The following is a 17,482-nucleotide window of genomic DNA, read 5'->3' on the forward strand; positions in this document are numbered from 1 at the left end:
TTGCCACCATATTCGTTTATTCATCTAAACCCATAATTTCCAAACCCCAATGGGTCCATAGGAAGCAGACAATTTCTATTTTTGGATCTGTACTTCACATTTTAGGCGAAATTTGGAGATATGGTAGAAATATAGCACTGCTGGTCCACCGAAACCAGTTATATTTTCAAAAAAAGTTCTCTCCCACCCAATCGCATTTTTTGGTCTAACTGATTCTCTCTTCCTTAATGTTTTTAATAGTCGTTCTAACTTCGATTATTGTTCATGTTGTAACACACTAGCAACACGCTACGCCACCCCACGCCATGCGACGTTGGTTCACGTGATACATTGTTGTGTACACATTTATAACACGCCACGTGACAACACGCTCATTTTATTCTATAATATTCTGATCTCTATATTGTACAGAATGTATATTCTATAAGAAATAATATTGTCGCGTACTTGTTGCATTTCGAGTCAATATTTAATAGAAATCCAATGCGATAAACTTTTCTATAGACTGGAATACAAAGGCAAGAGAGGGTCATTCACACGTCTTTCATCGAAGAATTTTGAATCGTCCCAAGTGGGATGGCGTGGCGTCGGGTGGCGTGTGTTGGACTGAGTGTGTACGCAGATAATAGACTTGTTTCCACTAAGAATAAATCGGATACCTTTGAGTTTCTAATGATTAACCATGATAATTAGTAAATAAAAAAACAATTTTTCTACAAAAATAATTAAAGATTAATGATATTTTTGGAAAATAAAATCGACCAAATGCGCCGTTTAATCACGTGACATTAAACACCAATCAGAATAGCGTGACGTCACACCTCGCGAAACGCTTTGTTGTAGCTGTCATTTTCCTATAAAGTGACCAGTTATTTCGAATTTTCAAGCAATTATTGTTAAATTAATAAAGTGTTCGTTTTTAGTTTAATCTTGAAAGACAGGTATAATTTGCCATGGAATCAGGATTTAACAAAGCAAACTGCAGTAATTTGCCCAAAATTGACGCCGCTATTCTTGACAAATTTTTTGCAATGTTAAAACTTAGCAGTTACCAGTCAGAGAGTCGCATTTACCCACTGTGGAATTAAAATATTTAACTGATTTCGAGGTTAGAGAATACAAAGTTTCAATAACTTTAACTTAATTAAGTCATAGCATTTTATATGTTATGTGTGGTATATTATGGTAGATTTTGCAAAATTCATTCTTTTTACTATACATTTATAAATAGATACATCAAGTTTTGTTTGATACTTACATCAAAATGATTTTCGCAGAAATAATTTGTGGAATTAGTTGATAAAGTAAGAGCATCTTTCCTCCCTGCCATTTTTAACCACTTTCTTCGTATTTCTTTGTTGTTTGGAACGTATATCAATAATTTATCTGGCGTTTTTATCGTTGTACTTTCACATTGGGGCACTATACAGTATTTATGATACGAGTAATTCATTATTTATTAAAAAAAACAATTGACTGTCATAAACAAACACAGCTGTTTCGCGAGGTGTGACGTCATTCAAGACGCCATGACAGTCTTGGCCGCGGTCAATTTCAAGTTTATTTCTAAAAACTCAAAATACTAAAGTAAAAAGTGTTTTTTTCTTGAAATAACATATTTTTGGGGTGAAATAGATGCTAAATTATAATTTTAAACTAATTTCAAAATTTTGTCAACTAGCCTATTGAATTATATGGAAATACATATGGTACATGGCGTGGCGTGGAGTAGCGTGTTGTGCTAGTGGGTTTCGACTTCGAAGTATTCACGGGTCTATGAGTCCTGTGTGTTAACTAAAAAGGAAAATATTCTTCTTTTCTACTGGAATTTGTCATGTCAACTAATTAATTAAACTACATTATCTAGTTTATGGTCGATAGCTATTAATAACAGACTATCTCTTGATTTGAGGAGAAAGTAATAAAAACTACACATTGCTCAACACCAACTTAACTTTAAGTTAAACGACTCTTATAAGAGATAAAAAATTCTCGATTCAAATTTTTATTTTGTGGCAGTTTTTTACAAAAAAAATGCATTATTGCAAGCATTTTCTCCGTTCGTCTGAATGTCTGTCTGTAGCTGTCACAGGTAACATGTAGCCATTTCGGGTTTTTGCATTTAATTCCTGTATAGTTGTAGATGTGCCGATAAGAAACATTGGGCATTATTAGGAAAAAATTAAACTAACTCTAGTGGTAAATGTGGAGATTGTCACTAGTTCCATTAATTTGTTTTCGAGGATGTGGACTGCTTTTTGTCAAAACGATGAGAATTCGTATTCAAACTGATTTATTGCAAAAATAGCATTATATACTTCTGTCAACGTGACATTCAACCTATTAACCTCTTAACTCTACAATATGCCGCGCAAATCTGCTATATCCATATATACAGTGCTTTTCAGATAAAAGTATCCACCTTTAATAACTTTTGTAATACTGGTATTTAGAAAAAATCCAAAAACACGTCAATTTATGTTGGAAGGGGCAAGCATTATGGCTTATTTAAACTTACTGGAAAAGCCACCCCCTCACCCCTAGCAGCATCCCCTTTATTTTTTTAAATTACTTTTCATATTTTTTATGTAAAATTTGGATACTTCTCTTTGAGCTGATTTCAAAAATGTATAATACTTGTAGGTTAAAGTGGTTAGTTTATGAGATAAACAATTTTTCTTTTAAGAGCACAAATTTTACTTATTATTTACTTTCACCTTATTTGCCTGTACTAAAATGGGTTGTACAACAGTTCAAACTCTTTAATCTTTTTAACTGTGCTATTTATTCTACTTAAAAAATCCAAACAACAACTACTACTTTTTATTAAAGTTTGACATTGTCAACTAGAATTTGTAGTCACTATTGATAGTGTAATTTGATACATTATTTATTTTGTTTCTCTGAAATGGTTTACTCTTTGCAAGAAAGAATTGAAATTGTAGGTTTATACTACCAAAATAATAATTGTGCAAGAGCTGCTGCTAGAATATTTAACGAATTACATGACGGAAGACATGCAACTCATAAGTATGTAATTCAACTGATGGAGAAATTTACCACAACAGGGTCTGTTTGCAATAAAGTGCATAAGCGAGAGGGACTCGTAAATAACGAAGCAATCCAAGTGGCAATTTTAGGGCAAGTCAGCTTAGAGGCTTAACAACCCCAATCGTTGTCAATAATAAGTAGAGCGATCGGTGTTTCATCTTCTACAGTTTTCCGAGTTCTACATAAATTCAAGTACCACCCATACAAAGTTAAGTTGGTGCACGAGTTGAATGAAGATGATTTTGATCGTCGTCTAGAGTTTTGCGAATCAATGACGCAAATTATCAATAACAATCCACAATTGTTAAACAATATTTGCTTTTCTGATGAATGCTCATGGTCATTAAATGGCTTAGTAAGTAGGCATAATTGTAGATATTGGGCTGAAAGTGATCCACATATTATGCGTGAATTCCATACACAACATCCCCAAAAGTTAAACGTTTGGTGTGGTATCCTAGGTGACCACATTTTCGGACCTTTCTTCATCAACGGAAATTTAAATGGTGAATCATATCTTGAGTTACTTAGGGAAGGGGTTGACCCACGTATTACAACAATAATAGAAAATGATGATAACCTTTCCGAAGATTTACTGGTATTTCAACAAGACGGAGCTCCCCCACACTATGCTATGCCTGTCCGACAATTTTTAAACGAAACATTCCCCGCTCGTTGGATAGGTAGAAGGGGGCAGATGATGGAGTGGCCACCTAGGTCACCGGATTTAACACCCCTAGACTTCTTTTTATGGGGGTATTTAAAAACAAAAGTTTATGCTACCCAACCAGAATCTGTCGACAATTAAATCCAGCCGTATTAAGCAATGTCAGAGAGGCATTTCAAAATAGATTATACCATTGTATGGAAGTGAATGGTATTCATTTTGAACACTTATTGTAACTTCATAATAAATAGCACAGTTAAAAAGATTAAAGAGTTTGAACTGTTGTACAACCCATTTTAGTACAGGCAAATAAGGTGAAAGTAAATAATAAGTAAAATTTGTGCTCTTAAAAGAAAAATTGTTTATCTCATAAACTAACCACTTTAACCTACAAGTATTATACATTTTTGAAATCAGCTCAAAGAGGAGTATCCAAATTTTACATAAAAAATATGAAAAGTAATTTAAAAAAATAAAGGGGATGCTGCTAGGGGTGAGGGGGTGGCTTTTCCAGTAAGTTTAAATAAGCCATATTGCTTGCCCCTTCCAACATAAATTGACGTGTTTTTGGATTTTTTCTAAATACCAGTATTACAAAAGTTATTAAAGGTGGATACTTTTATCTGAAAAGCACTGTATAATACTCCTATATGGATTAAGAGATAGAGTTCGAGACGCTTTATCTAGACTGCGCATGCTTCATGCGCGCAATAGATGCGCAGAACTAACTGAAGCGTTCAGAAGAGAGAGAGAACGATACACTATTTGTTTCACTTAGTAGTGACACCTTCCACTTATAGGAACGATCCATATAGAAGTATTACATATATGGTTAAGTGCGTGTGCAACCAGACTAACACACTTTAAAATTTCAACACTAACCAAAATCTAATGTTTCCCATACATTTGCAAAATTGAGTTTTACAAAATGGAATCTTTTATTTATGATCATACTTTTCATTCCACAAACCAATTATTAAAAGAAAGTTCAAGGAATAATTATAACAAGATTATTAATTAAATAAATGAAATTATTGATATTTTTCATGGAAACTTCCTTTTATAAATTTAGATTTTTGTAAATATTTACTGATTGCTAACGATAAAAAATACGCCATAGTTTCTCGTGCCGAGAGTGCGACGACTTTTCTACTTGTTTGAGATTGAGCTATGATTAACAAAATTTCTAAGGCGTCCTCTAGACAATCAATTTTATTGCGCAATATTACGAATTGTGCAATATTATTGCCGTTTACGGTTAATATTGAAGATTACACAATGACGGAACAAAAGTTTTAGTGAGTTTAATTTTTATTGCACCATATTTTTCCATTGCATTGTGTAGGGTTAGTATTGCGCAATATTTATTAGTCTCAATCAATGGCGTGACCAAATCTAGTAGATTTTGAAACTGTTCCAAGTTCAGTCGTACAAAATTTTTGAAATCTGCTTCCTCAGATATCATCAAATCTTCTAAAAGATTTTCGTGATTGATTTTCTGCCTTTTCTTGTACCAATCTTTCGTTACCATAGCAACAAACAATAACTTATTAGAAGTGTAAGTGTAAAGTTTGACGTCAAAAAAATAAACGCAATAAATTAAAAGAAGAAAGATGTCCACCGAAATTGTGAAAATTGAAAATTTGGAGTATCGAGCCATCATCAAGTACCTGGATTTAAAAGGGTCAAGAGCTAAGCAGATTTACGAAGATATGCTCAATATCCTTGGTGATCAATGTCCTTCGTATGTGACCATGAAAAATTGGACTGCAAGCTTCAAAAGAGGTAAATTATGACCGTTCGAGAAGGCCAGTTTCTGTGTCAGTCCCTGAAAATATCGATGCAGTTTCGGACATGATTTTACCAGATCGTCGAATTGGGCTAAAACGCATATCTGAAGCACTGAATATTTCATGAGAACGCGTTCATCATATAGTTCACGTCAATATGGACATGAGAAAAAATTGCTGCAAAATGGATCCTCAAATGTTTGAATGTTGACCAAAAGCGTGCAAGGGTAAAAGCATCGCGTTCGATTTGTGCTCGATTTGAAAATGATGTAGACTTCTTAAACCGAATTGTTACTATGAATGAGATGTGGGTACATTTCTACGATCCAGAAAGAAAGCAACAATCGATGGAATGGCGACACTCTGATTTTCCAAGACCTAAGAAGTTTCGTGTCCAAAAATCTGCTGGAAAAGTTCTTGCTTCAGTTTTTTGGGATTGCCATGGAGTAATCGTGATTGATTCTTTGGATAAGGGTAGAACAATAACTGGAGATTACTATCCGACATTACTGACCACTCTACGGGAAAAAATTATGTTGCCATGCAAAAAATTCGTGATTTAGAGTTTGAACTACTAGAGCACCCTCCTTATTTACCAGATTTGGCACCGTGCGACTATCATCTCTTTCCTCAACTGAAAAAAAATTTTAACAGGTCGTAAATTTTCTTTCAACGAGGAGGTAATAAAAGCTGTGGATGTCTGGGTTGCAGAGCAAGAAGGAACATTTTTTCAAAGGTCTAGAGACGTTGCAGGTTCGCTGTAATAAATGTATCCAATTAAAAGGAAAATATGTTGAGTAATCAAATATTGTGACATTGAAATTTTGTTTGGTTCTATAGTAGGCTAAGAATTTTTCAAAATATCCTCGTACATACAATTAAAAAAGAGAATGTTGCTTTTAATTGGCGACAATTATGTCCACCTCTGCTGTGCCTTCCTCATGCAAGAGAAAGTACATCCACATTTCTTCGTGATATTCATTTTATTTAATAATTTCGACAACTTAACCTTTGCGTATGGCTTACAATTTTTATCATTAGAAATTGCCTCATTTATCCCTGTAGAGGCATAGATATTTTAAAATTGGTTTGTAGGTTGTTCAAACAAATTATGAATATGCTTCTAGTATTTCTATATTTCTAGAATTTTTTTACAAGGGGCTATTATACATCGATGGTATCGGTATCGAGAATCGATTTTTCAGATATCGGTATCGAGAATCGATTTTTTAGATATCGGTATCGGTATCGAGAATCGAAAAATTTTAGTATCGACACATCTCTAGAAAAAAAGCATCCGAGAGCTTCCAGAGAGGTGGAAAAAGACTATCTAGAAAAACTGTGAAAAATTTCAGCTCTGTAACTTATAATTATAATTATATAATCTAATTTTTATAGCAAAATTCCGGTTTATACTTAATCTACCCTCCTAATTTATTATGTGCTCATTTTATCTTATATTACCTCCTATTGTTGATTTTGATTCCCTACACATATCTTTTATTTATTTACTTTTTTCAAAAAGTGTTGTGAGACTTTTTTCTCTTTAAAAAACTTGAATTCACTCCGTGTCTTTTTATATTACAGTATTGCAATGGAGGTGACTTAGCAGATTATTTACAAGGTAAGTTAATAAGTTAAAATTATAGTCTAACGAATTAATAATGAAATTAGGTAGCTGCGTTATCGGTACATAAAAGCGTCTCCCTGTTTCCAAACATCCACCTAACCAAATTTAACACCATACAACTTCTGGCTAATGTGTTTAATGGAAAACCTTTTCACTATTCTTGATTGATAAGTCCACGATAAAGCATATGTAATTAAAAAAGAAGTCTTTTAGATATGCTCCCAATGATGGATTCAATGTTTGTACCCTACCGGTTAAAAGTTTTTGTCGACCCTATAGTTTGCGTGATACACAACAAATGAAAACAATACAATCAATTCCAATAATCATACTTAAAAGAACATATATAAATAAAAATATAGTAATGATAAAATTACAGCCTGTAATCGTTACATATTTAAGTTTTTTATTCATCGATGTAACCCCTTTTTGGCATTCTCTGTTCGGTCTCTTTTGTTCCCTTTGTTTTTCAAGAGATTCCAAAGATGTGAAGCGAAAGTAGAATACTGCTTTCTAACTTCCCTGTCCAATTTGTCCCACAATAACTCAATCGGTTTGAGATCGGGCGACTGTGACGGCGAAATCGTTACTTTAAGTGTATTCTTCCTTCCCAATTCTTTTAAATACTCTTTGCACAGCTTCGAGCAATATTTTTTTATACTTTCTTCTCTTCAAAATTTTCATCAAGTCTCCAGTTGCTCTTCCTTCAAAACATCCCCAAACCATCACAGAGCCTCCGTCGTCTTATTCAGTCGGAATTACACATGGATCTAACACCAATCCTTTCTTCGACTTGCGCATAAACACTCTCCTCTTAGACATAAAAACCTCAAACTTTAACTCATTACTTCATAAAACTCTTTCCCACTCTTCATGCGTTTCATTTTCATGTTCATTAGAAGTACTCAAAGGCATATCCCTAGTTTCATTTATCTGGGCTGCTATCTCTGGGCCTATGAGTCGTCCATCACGTTTACTGACCAATAAAATATATTTATCTTCAGCGGTTGTGGTTCTTCGAAGTTGTCCTGAACATTTTCCTCCATGAAACTCTTACCCAATCTCCATGCATTTAATTTTTATATTCTTCAGAAGTATTCAGAAGACAGATCCCTAGATTCAATTATCTGGGCTGCTATCTCTGGGCCCGTGAGTCGGATATACGGATATTTTTGCCTTTACTATGAGAAATTGTGATTATTGCATGAGTTTCAACCGATAGTTGTTTGTTTTTACCCATTTTACAACTTACAAGTCTGAATTTGGGAGAACTAAAACCATTCATATACAAACTTTACAAAAAGGTGTCTTGGTTCAAAGAGTATAAATCACTGCACGTTCTTGGGTCTTACAGGGTTAACTGGGACTAAACTACAATCATAAACACCGAAGAAATAATTCACATTTAAAGAATAATAAACAAATCAACTGGTACAAGTTTTAATTTGTCGCGCTCACCGGCAAAATATGAAATGACGGACACTATTAATTCTAATTTATAAGACATCGTTTCGCCCTTCACATACCAATATGAAAGAGGAATTTTTCAACATGTATTAATTTTAAAATTTAATGAATAAATTATGAAGTGGGCAAAAACTTTTGACCGGTAGTATGCATTGTTAGCTAAGACAGTACTACTAAAGAGGCTCAATTCAGATTTGATCTTATTTCTACATCTAGTTATTTGTATCAATAACACTAATAAATATTTTTTTTTTAGCCAAAGGTACTCTAAGTGAAGATACCATTCGATTATTTTTGATCCAATTAGGTAAGTTTCTTTTAAAATAAAATATATACATATATATAAACCTAACTGACCTAAAAGAACTTTTATATGAAATAAACAAACAAAAGGTATGAATGAAGTTATATCATTATTTTCGATTAATTAGACATGATATTCCTTTCGTGAAAATTTGGCTATTTATAAGGTTTCAATTTGATATTGACAGACACAGTCATGATACAGAGTCTATTCATCAATTTAAAGCTTTCTGCTAAGCAATATTTTTTGTTTTCTTTTGTGGTACGTAAATAAACAACTTTCAATGAGTGGCCTTGCGATTTATTTATGGTCATCGCAAAGGCCAGACGTATCAGAAATTGTAAACGCTTAAAATCGAATAGTAAATCCATTGAAATCATCGGTATAAGCGGGATCAACACATCCTCTCTTTTGTATTTTGCCTTTATGATTGTTGCCTCAATGACGTTATTCATTACCTTTTTTAGAGCCAGTATTATTTCAATGCACAGTCGAGATTGATTAATGCTACGCAGCAAGATGACAACTGATCCTACTTTTAACTGCATATTGAAAGGTGGCAATCCAGGCAATTCCAGTGAATTTAAAAAGAGATTGAGATCCTCGACATCTTCATTTTTCGCCGCTAATTTTACTCGTTCACCCAAACAATTTGATTTGTGTTTCTATGTAATTCCGATCAGTTTAATATTTATTCAACTTTTAAATTTTTTTGTCGACTTCCACAAATAATTCAAGATCAATATTAGCCAAATCGGTCCTGCCGTTCTCGAGCTTTAGCGTCTTAGTACTTCGTCGTTTATGATTTTGTCAGTCCACGGTATCTTCTAAGTGCGTCTATAGAGCCACATCTCAAATGCTTCAAGTTTTTATATTATTTGAGCTTTCAAGGTCCAATTTTCCACTCCGTATGGCAGTACTGACCACACATAACATTCCATGAATCATATTCTGACGTGGAGGTTAAGGTAGCGAGACTAACGAACAGCAATTCATTTTTATATATACGAGGATCCACAGCTTTTATTACCTCCTCGTTGGAAGAAAATTAACGACTTTTTAAAAATTTGTCGGATAGAGAGATAGTCGGACGGAGGCAAATCTGGTGAATAAGGGGGGTGTTCTAGTAATTCAAACCCTAAATCACGAATTTTTTGCATGGCAACATGAGATTTGTGTGCAGGGGCGTTGTCCTGCAAAAACAAAACACCTTTGGATAGCTTTCCGCGTCTTTTCTCTTTAATTTTTTCCCGTAGAGTGGTCAGTAATGTAGAATAGTAATCTCCAGTTATTGTTCTACCCTTATCCAAAAAATCAATCATGATTACTCCATGGCAATTCCAAAAAACTGGAGCAAGAACTTTTCCAGCAGGTTTTTAGACACGAAACTTCTTAGTTCTTGGAAAACCAGAGTTTCACCATTCCATCGATTGTTGCTCGATTGTTTCTGGATCGTAGAAATGTACCGGAGTCTCATCAATAGTAATAATTCGGCTTAAGAAGTCTGCATCGTTCTCAAATCAAGCACAGATCGAACGCGATGCTTCTACTCTTGCACGTTTTTGGTTAACATTCAAACATTTGAGGATCCATTTTGCTGCAATTTTTTCTCATGTCCAAATTGACGTGAACTATATGATGAACACTTTCTCTTTTGAAGCTTGCAGTCACAATTTCGGTGGACATCTTTCTTCTTTTAATTTATTGCGTAACTCTGGTTTACTTTTTTGACGTCAAACTTTACACTTACACTTCTAATAAGTTATTGTTCGTTGCTATGGTAATGCAATATTTTGTTTATGCATGGAACTGATCTAGGCTAATTAGATATCAATACATCCTCGTAAATCGAAGCTGATAATAAATAAATATACATTATACCAAAATTATATATTTCTCGTTTTTAATAGCCACATCTCGTATACACATTATTGTATTGATTTCTATCAAAAAAATAATTTTATAGTTATAAATTTGTATTAAATTAGATTTAAATTTTCCAGCTGATGCTATGAAAGCGCTATACGCCAAGGGTATCGTCCATAGGGATTTAAAGCCTCAAAATATTCTTCTGTCACACAGTGGTCCCAAATTACATGCTAAACCGTCAGAAATAAAATTAAAAATAGGTGAGTGATAGATATTTATCTACATTGACACGAGATACACTGAATGAATTATTATAATTTGAGTTACATCTAAAAAAAACCGGATTATTTCAAAAAAGGAAACGGAAAAGGAAAGATTAAATTTCATAAATACTTTTATCAGCATTTATTTCATTATAAATAGGAATATTTGTTTTTGGCTGGCCAAACTGACCTATTATGTCATTGTGTTTTGTTCCAATTTTATTCATTTTCTCCTGCGAGGTGTTTTTGAACTTGTCTCCAGTTTTGTGCTGAATTCTATGCCAAATATGTTGATCTATAGTTTGCATATTTTCTCATTAACGGAATCTCAGTTTTGTGTATTCTTCTCGTATTTTATTTTCGGCTCTATGCTCTTTGAAAGACAACTGACCTAAAAGTTCAAAAACACATTGAAATAATTTATAATGTTAATAATAAAAAAATTATTTGTGAAACATAATCTGTAATATAATTTCGAATGGTGTTGCGAGAAGAGGACTAAAAATAAAACTGTCCAAGAGTTTTTTAAAATACAAACGTTTCTATCTTTTATCTAACTGGAATGTTGTAGCCTTGATAAAGATGAAATCAAATATCGAAACGTTGACATTTTTAAAAACACTTGTGCAGTTTGATTTTGAGTCCTCAACCCGCAATACCATTAGAAATCACATACTTGGAAGGACAATAATTTCAACAATGACATCTTCACCTGGGTTTTTTAAAACTATCGACAACACATGAGGCACGGAGGTAACTGGAATGTTGAAGCCTTGACATTTTTAAAAACGTTTGGACAGTTTGATTTTGAGTCCTCAACCCGCAATACCATTCGAAATCACATACTTGGAAGGACAATAATTTCAACAATGACATCTTCACCTGGGTTTTTCAAAACTATCGACAACACATGTGGCACGGAGGTAGCTGGAATGTTGAAGCCTTGACATTTTTAAAAACGTTTGGACAGTTTGATTTTGAGTCCTCAACCCGCAATACCATTCGAAATCACATACTTGGAAGGACAATAATTTCAACAATGACATCTTCACCTGGGTTTTTCAAAACTATCGACAACACATGTGGCATGGAGGTAGCTGGAATGTTGTAGCCTTGATAAAGATGAAGTCAAATATCGAAACGTTGACATTTTAAAAAACACTTGTGCAGTTTGATTTTGAGTCCTCAACCCGCAATACCATTCGAAATCACATACTTGGAAGGACAATAATTTCAACAATGACATCTTCACCTGGGTTTTTCAAAACTATCGACAACACATGTGGCACGGAGGTAGCTGGAATGTTGAAGCCTTGACATTTTTAAAAACGTTTGGACAGTTTGATTTTGAGTCCTCAACCCGCAATACCATTCGAAATCACATACTTGGAAGGACAATAATTTCAACAATGACATCTTCACCTGGGTTTTTCAAAACTATCGACAACACATGTGGCACGGAGGTAGCTGGAATGTTGAAGCCTTGACATTTTTAAAAACGTTTGGACAGTTTGATTTTGAGTCCTCAACCCGCAATACCATTCGAAATCACATACTTGGAAGGACAATAATTTCAACAATGACATCTTCACCTGGGTTTTTCAAAACTATCGACAACACATGTGGCACGGAGGTAGCTGGAATGTTGAAGCCTTGACATTTTTAAAAACGTTTGGACAGTTTGATTTTGAGTCCTCAACCCGCAATACCATTCGAAATCACATACTTGGAAGGACAATAATTTCAACAATGACATCTTCACCTGGGTTTTTCAAAACTATCGACAACACATGTGGCACGGAGGTAGCTGGAATGTTGAAGTCTTGACATTTTTAAAAACGTTTGGACAGTTTGATTTTGAGTCCTCAACCCGCAATACCATTCGAAATCACATACTTGGAAGGACAATAATTTCAACAATGACATCTTCACCTGGGTTTTTCAAAACTATCGACAACACATGTGGCACGGAGGTAGCTGGAATGTTGAAGCCTTGACATTTTTAAAAACGTTTGGACAGTTTGATTTTGAGTCCTCAACCCGCAATACCATTCGAAATCACATACTTGGAAGGACAATAATTTCAACAATGACATCTTCACCTGGGTTTTTCAAAACTATCGACAACACATGTGGCACGGAGGTAGCTGGAATGTTGAAGCCTTGACATTTTTAAAAACGTTTGGACAGTTTGATTTTGAGTCCTCAACCCGCAATACCATTCGAAATCACATACTTGGAAGGACAATAATTTCAACAATGACATCTTCACCTGGGTTTTTCAAAACTATCGACAACACATGTGGCACGGAGGTAGCTGGAATGTTGAAGCCTTGACATTTTTAAAAACGTTTGGACAGTTTGATTTTGAGTCCTCAACCCGCAATACCATTCGAAATCACATACTTGGAAGGACAATAATTTCAACAATGACATCTTCACCTGGGTTTTTCAAAACTATCGACAACACATGTGGCACGGAGGTAGCTGGAATGTTGAAGCCTTGACATTTTTAAAAACGTTTGGACAGTTTGATTTTGAGTCCTCAACCCGCAATACCATTCGAAATCACATACTTGGAAGGACAATAATTTCAACAATGACATCTTCACCTGGGTTTTTCAAAACTATCGACAACACATGTGGCACGGAGGTAGCTGGAATGTTGAAGCCTTGACATTTTTAAAAACGTTTGGACAGTTTGATTTTGAGTCCTCAACCCGCAATACCATTCGAAATCACATACTTGGAAGGACAATAATTTCAACAATGACATCTTCACCTGGGTTTTTCAAAACTATCGACAACACATGTGGCACGGAGGTAGCTGGAATGTTGAAGCCTTGACATTTTTAAAAACGTTTGGACAGTTTGATTTTGAGTCCTCAACCCGCAATACCATTCGAAATCACATACTTGGAAGGACAATAATTTCAACAATGACATCTTCACCTGGGTTTTTCAAAACTATCGACAACACATGTGGCACGGAGGTAGCTGGAATGTTGAAGCCTTGACATTTTTAAAAACGTTTGGACAGTTTGATTTTGAGTCCTCAACCCGCAATACCATTCGAAATCACATACTTGGAAGGACAATAATTTCAACAATGACATCTTCACCTGGGTTTTTCAAAACTATCGACAACACATGTGGCACGGAGGTAGCTGGAATGTTGAAGCCTTGACATTTTTAAAAACGTTTGGACAGTTTGATTTTGAGTCCTCAACCCGCAATACCATTCGAAATCACATACTTGGAAGGACAATAATTTCAACAATGACATCTTCACCTGGGTTTTTCAAAACTATCGACAACACATGTGGCACGGAGGTAGCTGGAATGTTGAAGCCTTGACATTTTTAAAAACGTTTGGACAGTTTGATTTTGAGTCCTCAACCCGCAATACCATTCGAAATCACATACTTGGAAGGACAATAATTTCAACAATGACATCTTCACCTGGGTTTTTCAAAACTATCGACAACACATGTGGCACGGAGGTAGCTGGAATGTTGAAGCCTTGACATTTTTAAAAACGTTTGGACAGTTTGATTTTGAGTCCTCAACCCGCAATACCATTCGAAATCACATACTTGGAAGGACAATAATTTCAACAATGACATCTTCACCTGGGTTTTTCAAAACTATCGACAACACATGTGGCACGGAGGTAGCTGGAATGTTGAAGCCTTGACATTTTTAAAAACGTTTGGACAGTTTGATTTTGAGTCCTCAACCCGCAATACCATTCGAAATCACATACTTGGAAGGACAATAATTTCAACAATGACATCTTCACCTGGGTTTTTCAAAACTATCGACAACACATGTGGCACGGAGGTAGCTGGAATGTTGAAGCCTTGACATTTTTAAAAACGTTTGGACAGTTTGATTTTGAGTCCTCAACCCGCAATACCATTCGAAATCACATACTTGGAAGGACAATAATTTCAACAATGACATCTTCACCTGGGTTTTTCAAAACTATCGACAACACATGTGGCACGGAGGTAGCTGGAATGTTGAAGCCTTGACATTTTTAAAAACGTTTGGACAGTTTGATTTTGAGTCCTCAACCCGCAATACCATTCGAAATCACATACTTGGAAGGACAATAATTTCAACAATGACATCTTCACCTGGGTTTTTCAAAACTATCGACAACACATGTGGCACGGAGGTAGCTGGAATGTTGAAGCCTTGACATTTTTAAAAACGTTTGGACAGTTTGATTTTGAGTCCTCAACCCGCAATACCATTCGAAATCACATACTTGGAAGGACAATAATTTCAACAATGACATCTTCACCTGGGTTTTTCAAAACTATCGACAACACATGTGGCACGGAGGTAGCTGGAATGTTGAAGCCTTGACATTTTTAAAAACGTTTGGACAGTTTGATTTTGAGTCCTCAACCCGCAATACCATTCGAAATCACATACTTGGAAGGACAATAATTTCAACAATGACATCTTCACCTGGGTTTTTCAAAACTATCGACAACACATGTGGCACGGAGGTAGCTGGAATGTTGAAGCCTTGACATTTTTAAAAACGTTTGGACAGTTTGATTTTGAGTCCTCAACCCGCAATACCATTCGAAATCACATACTTGGAAGGACAATAATTTCAACAATGACATCTTCACCTGGGTTTTTCAAAACTATCGACAACACATGTGGCACGGAGGTAGCTGGAATGTTGAAGCCTTGACATTTTTAAAAACGTTTGGACAGTTTGATTTTGAGTCCTCAACCCGCAATACCATTCGAAATCACATACTTGGAAGGACAATAATTTCAACAATGACATCTTCACCTGGGTTTTTCAAAACTATCGACAACACATGTGGCACGGAGGTAGCTGGAATGTTGAAGCCTTGACATTTTTAAAAACGTTTGGACAGTTTGATTTTGAGTCCTCAACCCGCAATACCATTAGAAATCACATACTTGGAAGGACAATAATTTCAACAATGACATCTTCACCTGGGTTTTTCAAAACTATCGACAACACATGTGGCACGGAGGTAGCTGGAATGTTGAAGCCTTGACATTTTTAAAAACGTTTGGACAGTTTGATTTTGAGTCCTCAACCCGCAATACCATTCGAAATCACATACTTGGAAGGACAATAATTTCAACAATGACATCTTCACCTGGGTTTTTCAAAACTATCGACAACACATGTGGCACGGAGGTAGCTGGAATGTTGAAGCCTTGACATTTTTAAAAACGTTTGGACAGTTTGATTTTGAGTCCTCAACCCGCAATACCATTCGAAATCACATACTTGGAAGGACAATAATTTCAACAATGACATCTTCACCTGGGTTTTTCAAAACTATCGACAACACATGTGGCACGGAGGTAGCTGGAATGTTGAAGCCTTGACATTTTTAAAAACGTTTGGACAGTTTGATTTTGAGTCCTCAACCCGCAATACCATTCGAAATCACATACTTGGAAGGACAATAATTTCAACAATGACATCTTCACCTGGGTTTTTCAAAACTATCGACAACACATGTGGCACGGAGGTAGCTGGAATGTTGAAGCCTTGACATTTTTAAAAACGTTTGGACAGTTTGATTTTGAGTCCTCAACCCGCAATACCATTCGAAATCACATACTTGGAAGGACAATAATTTCAACAATGACATCTTCACCTGGGTTTTTCAAAACTATCGACAACACATGTGGCACGGAGGTAGCTGGAATGTTGAAGCCTTGACATTTTTAAAAACGTTTGGACAGTTTGATTTTGAGTCCTCAACCCGCAATACCATTCGAAATCACATACTTGGAAGGACAATAATTTCAACAATGACATCTTCACCTGGGTTTTTCAAAACTATCGACAACACATGTGGCACGGAGGTAGCTGGAATGTTGAAGCCTTGACTTTTTTAAATACGTTTGGACAGTTTGATTTTGAGTCCTCAACCCGCAATACCATTCGAAATCACATACTTGGAAGGACAATAATTTCAACAATGACATCTTCACCTGGGTTTTTCAAAACTATCGACAACACATGTGGCACGGAGGTAGCTGGAATGTTGAAGCCTTGACATTTTTAAAAACGTTTGGACAGTTTGATTTTGAGTCCTCAACCCGCAATACCATTCGAAATCACATACTTGGAAGGACAATAATTTCAACAATGACATCTTCACCTGGGTTTTTCAAAACTATCGACAACACATGTGGCACGGAGGTAGCTGGAATGTTGAAGCCTTGACATTTTTAAAAACGTTTGGACAGTTTGATTTTGAGTCCTCAACCCGCAATACCATTCGAAATCACATACTTGGAAGGACAATAATTTCAACAATGACATCTTCACCTGGGTTTTTCAAAACTATCGACAACACATGTGGCACGGAGGTAGCTGGAATGTTGAAGCCTTGACATTTTTAAAAACGTTTGGACAGT

General features: G+C 35.3%; 1 protein-coding gene across 8 annotated transcripts in view; it reads left to right on the plus strand.

Annotated features, from left to right (window-relative positions):
• Positions 1-17,482, plus strand: part of LOC130441901 (serine/threonine-protein kinase ULK2) — a 119,502-nt gene that overhangs the window by 46,588 nt on the left and 55,432 nt on the right. For all 8 annotated transcript variants that reach the window (XM_056775754.1, XM_056775757.1, XM_056775752.1 and 5 more), the window contains 3 exons: positions 7,096-7,132; positions 8,862-8,912; positions 10,913-11,038. In XM_056775754.1, coding sequence (XP_056631732.1) covers positions 7,096-7,132; positions 8,862-8,912; positions 10,913-11,038 — 214 coding nt within the window. The remainder of the gene's footprint in view (positions 1-7,095; positions 7,133-8,861; positions 8,913-10,912; positions 11,039-17,482) is intronic.

Source organism: Diorhabda sublineata, chromosome 3 (genome assembly GCF_026230105.1).
Source record: "Diorhabda sublineata isolate icDioSubl1.1 chromosome 3, icDioSubl1.1, whole genome shotgun sequence".
Classification (NCBI taxonomy): Eukaryota; Metazoa; Arthropoda; class Insecta; order Coleoptera; family Chrysomelidae; genus Diorhabda; species Diorhabda sublineata.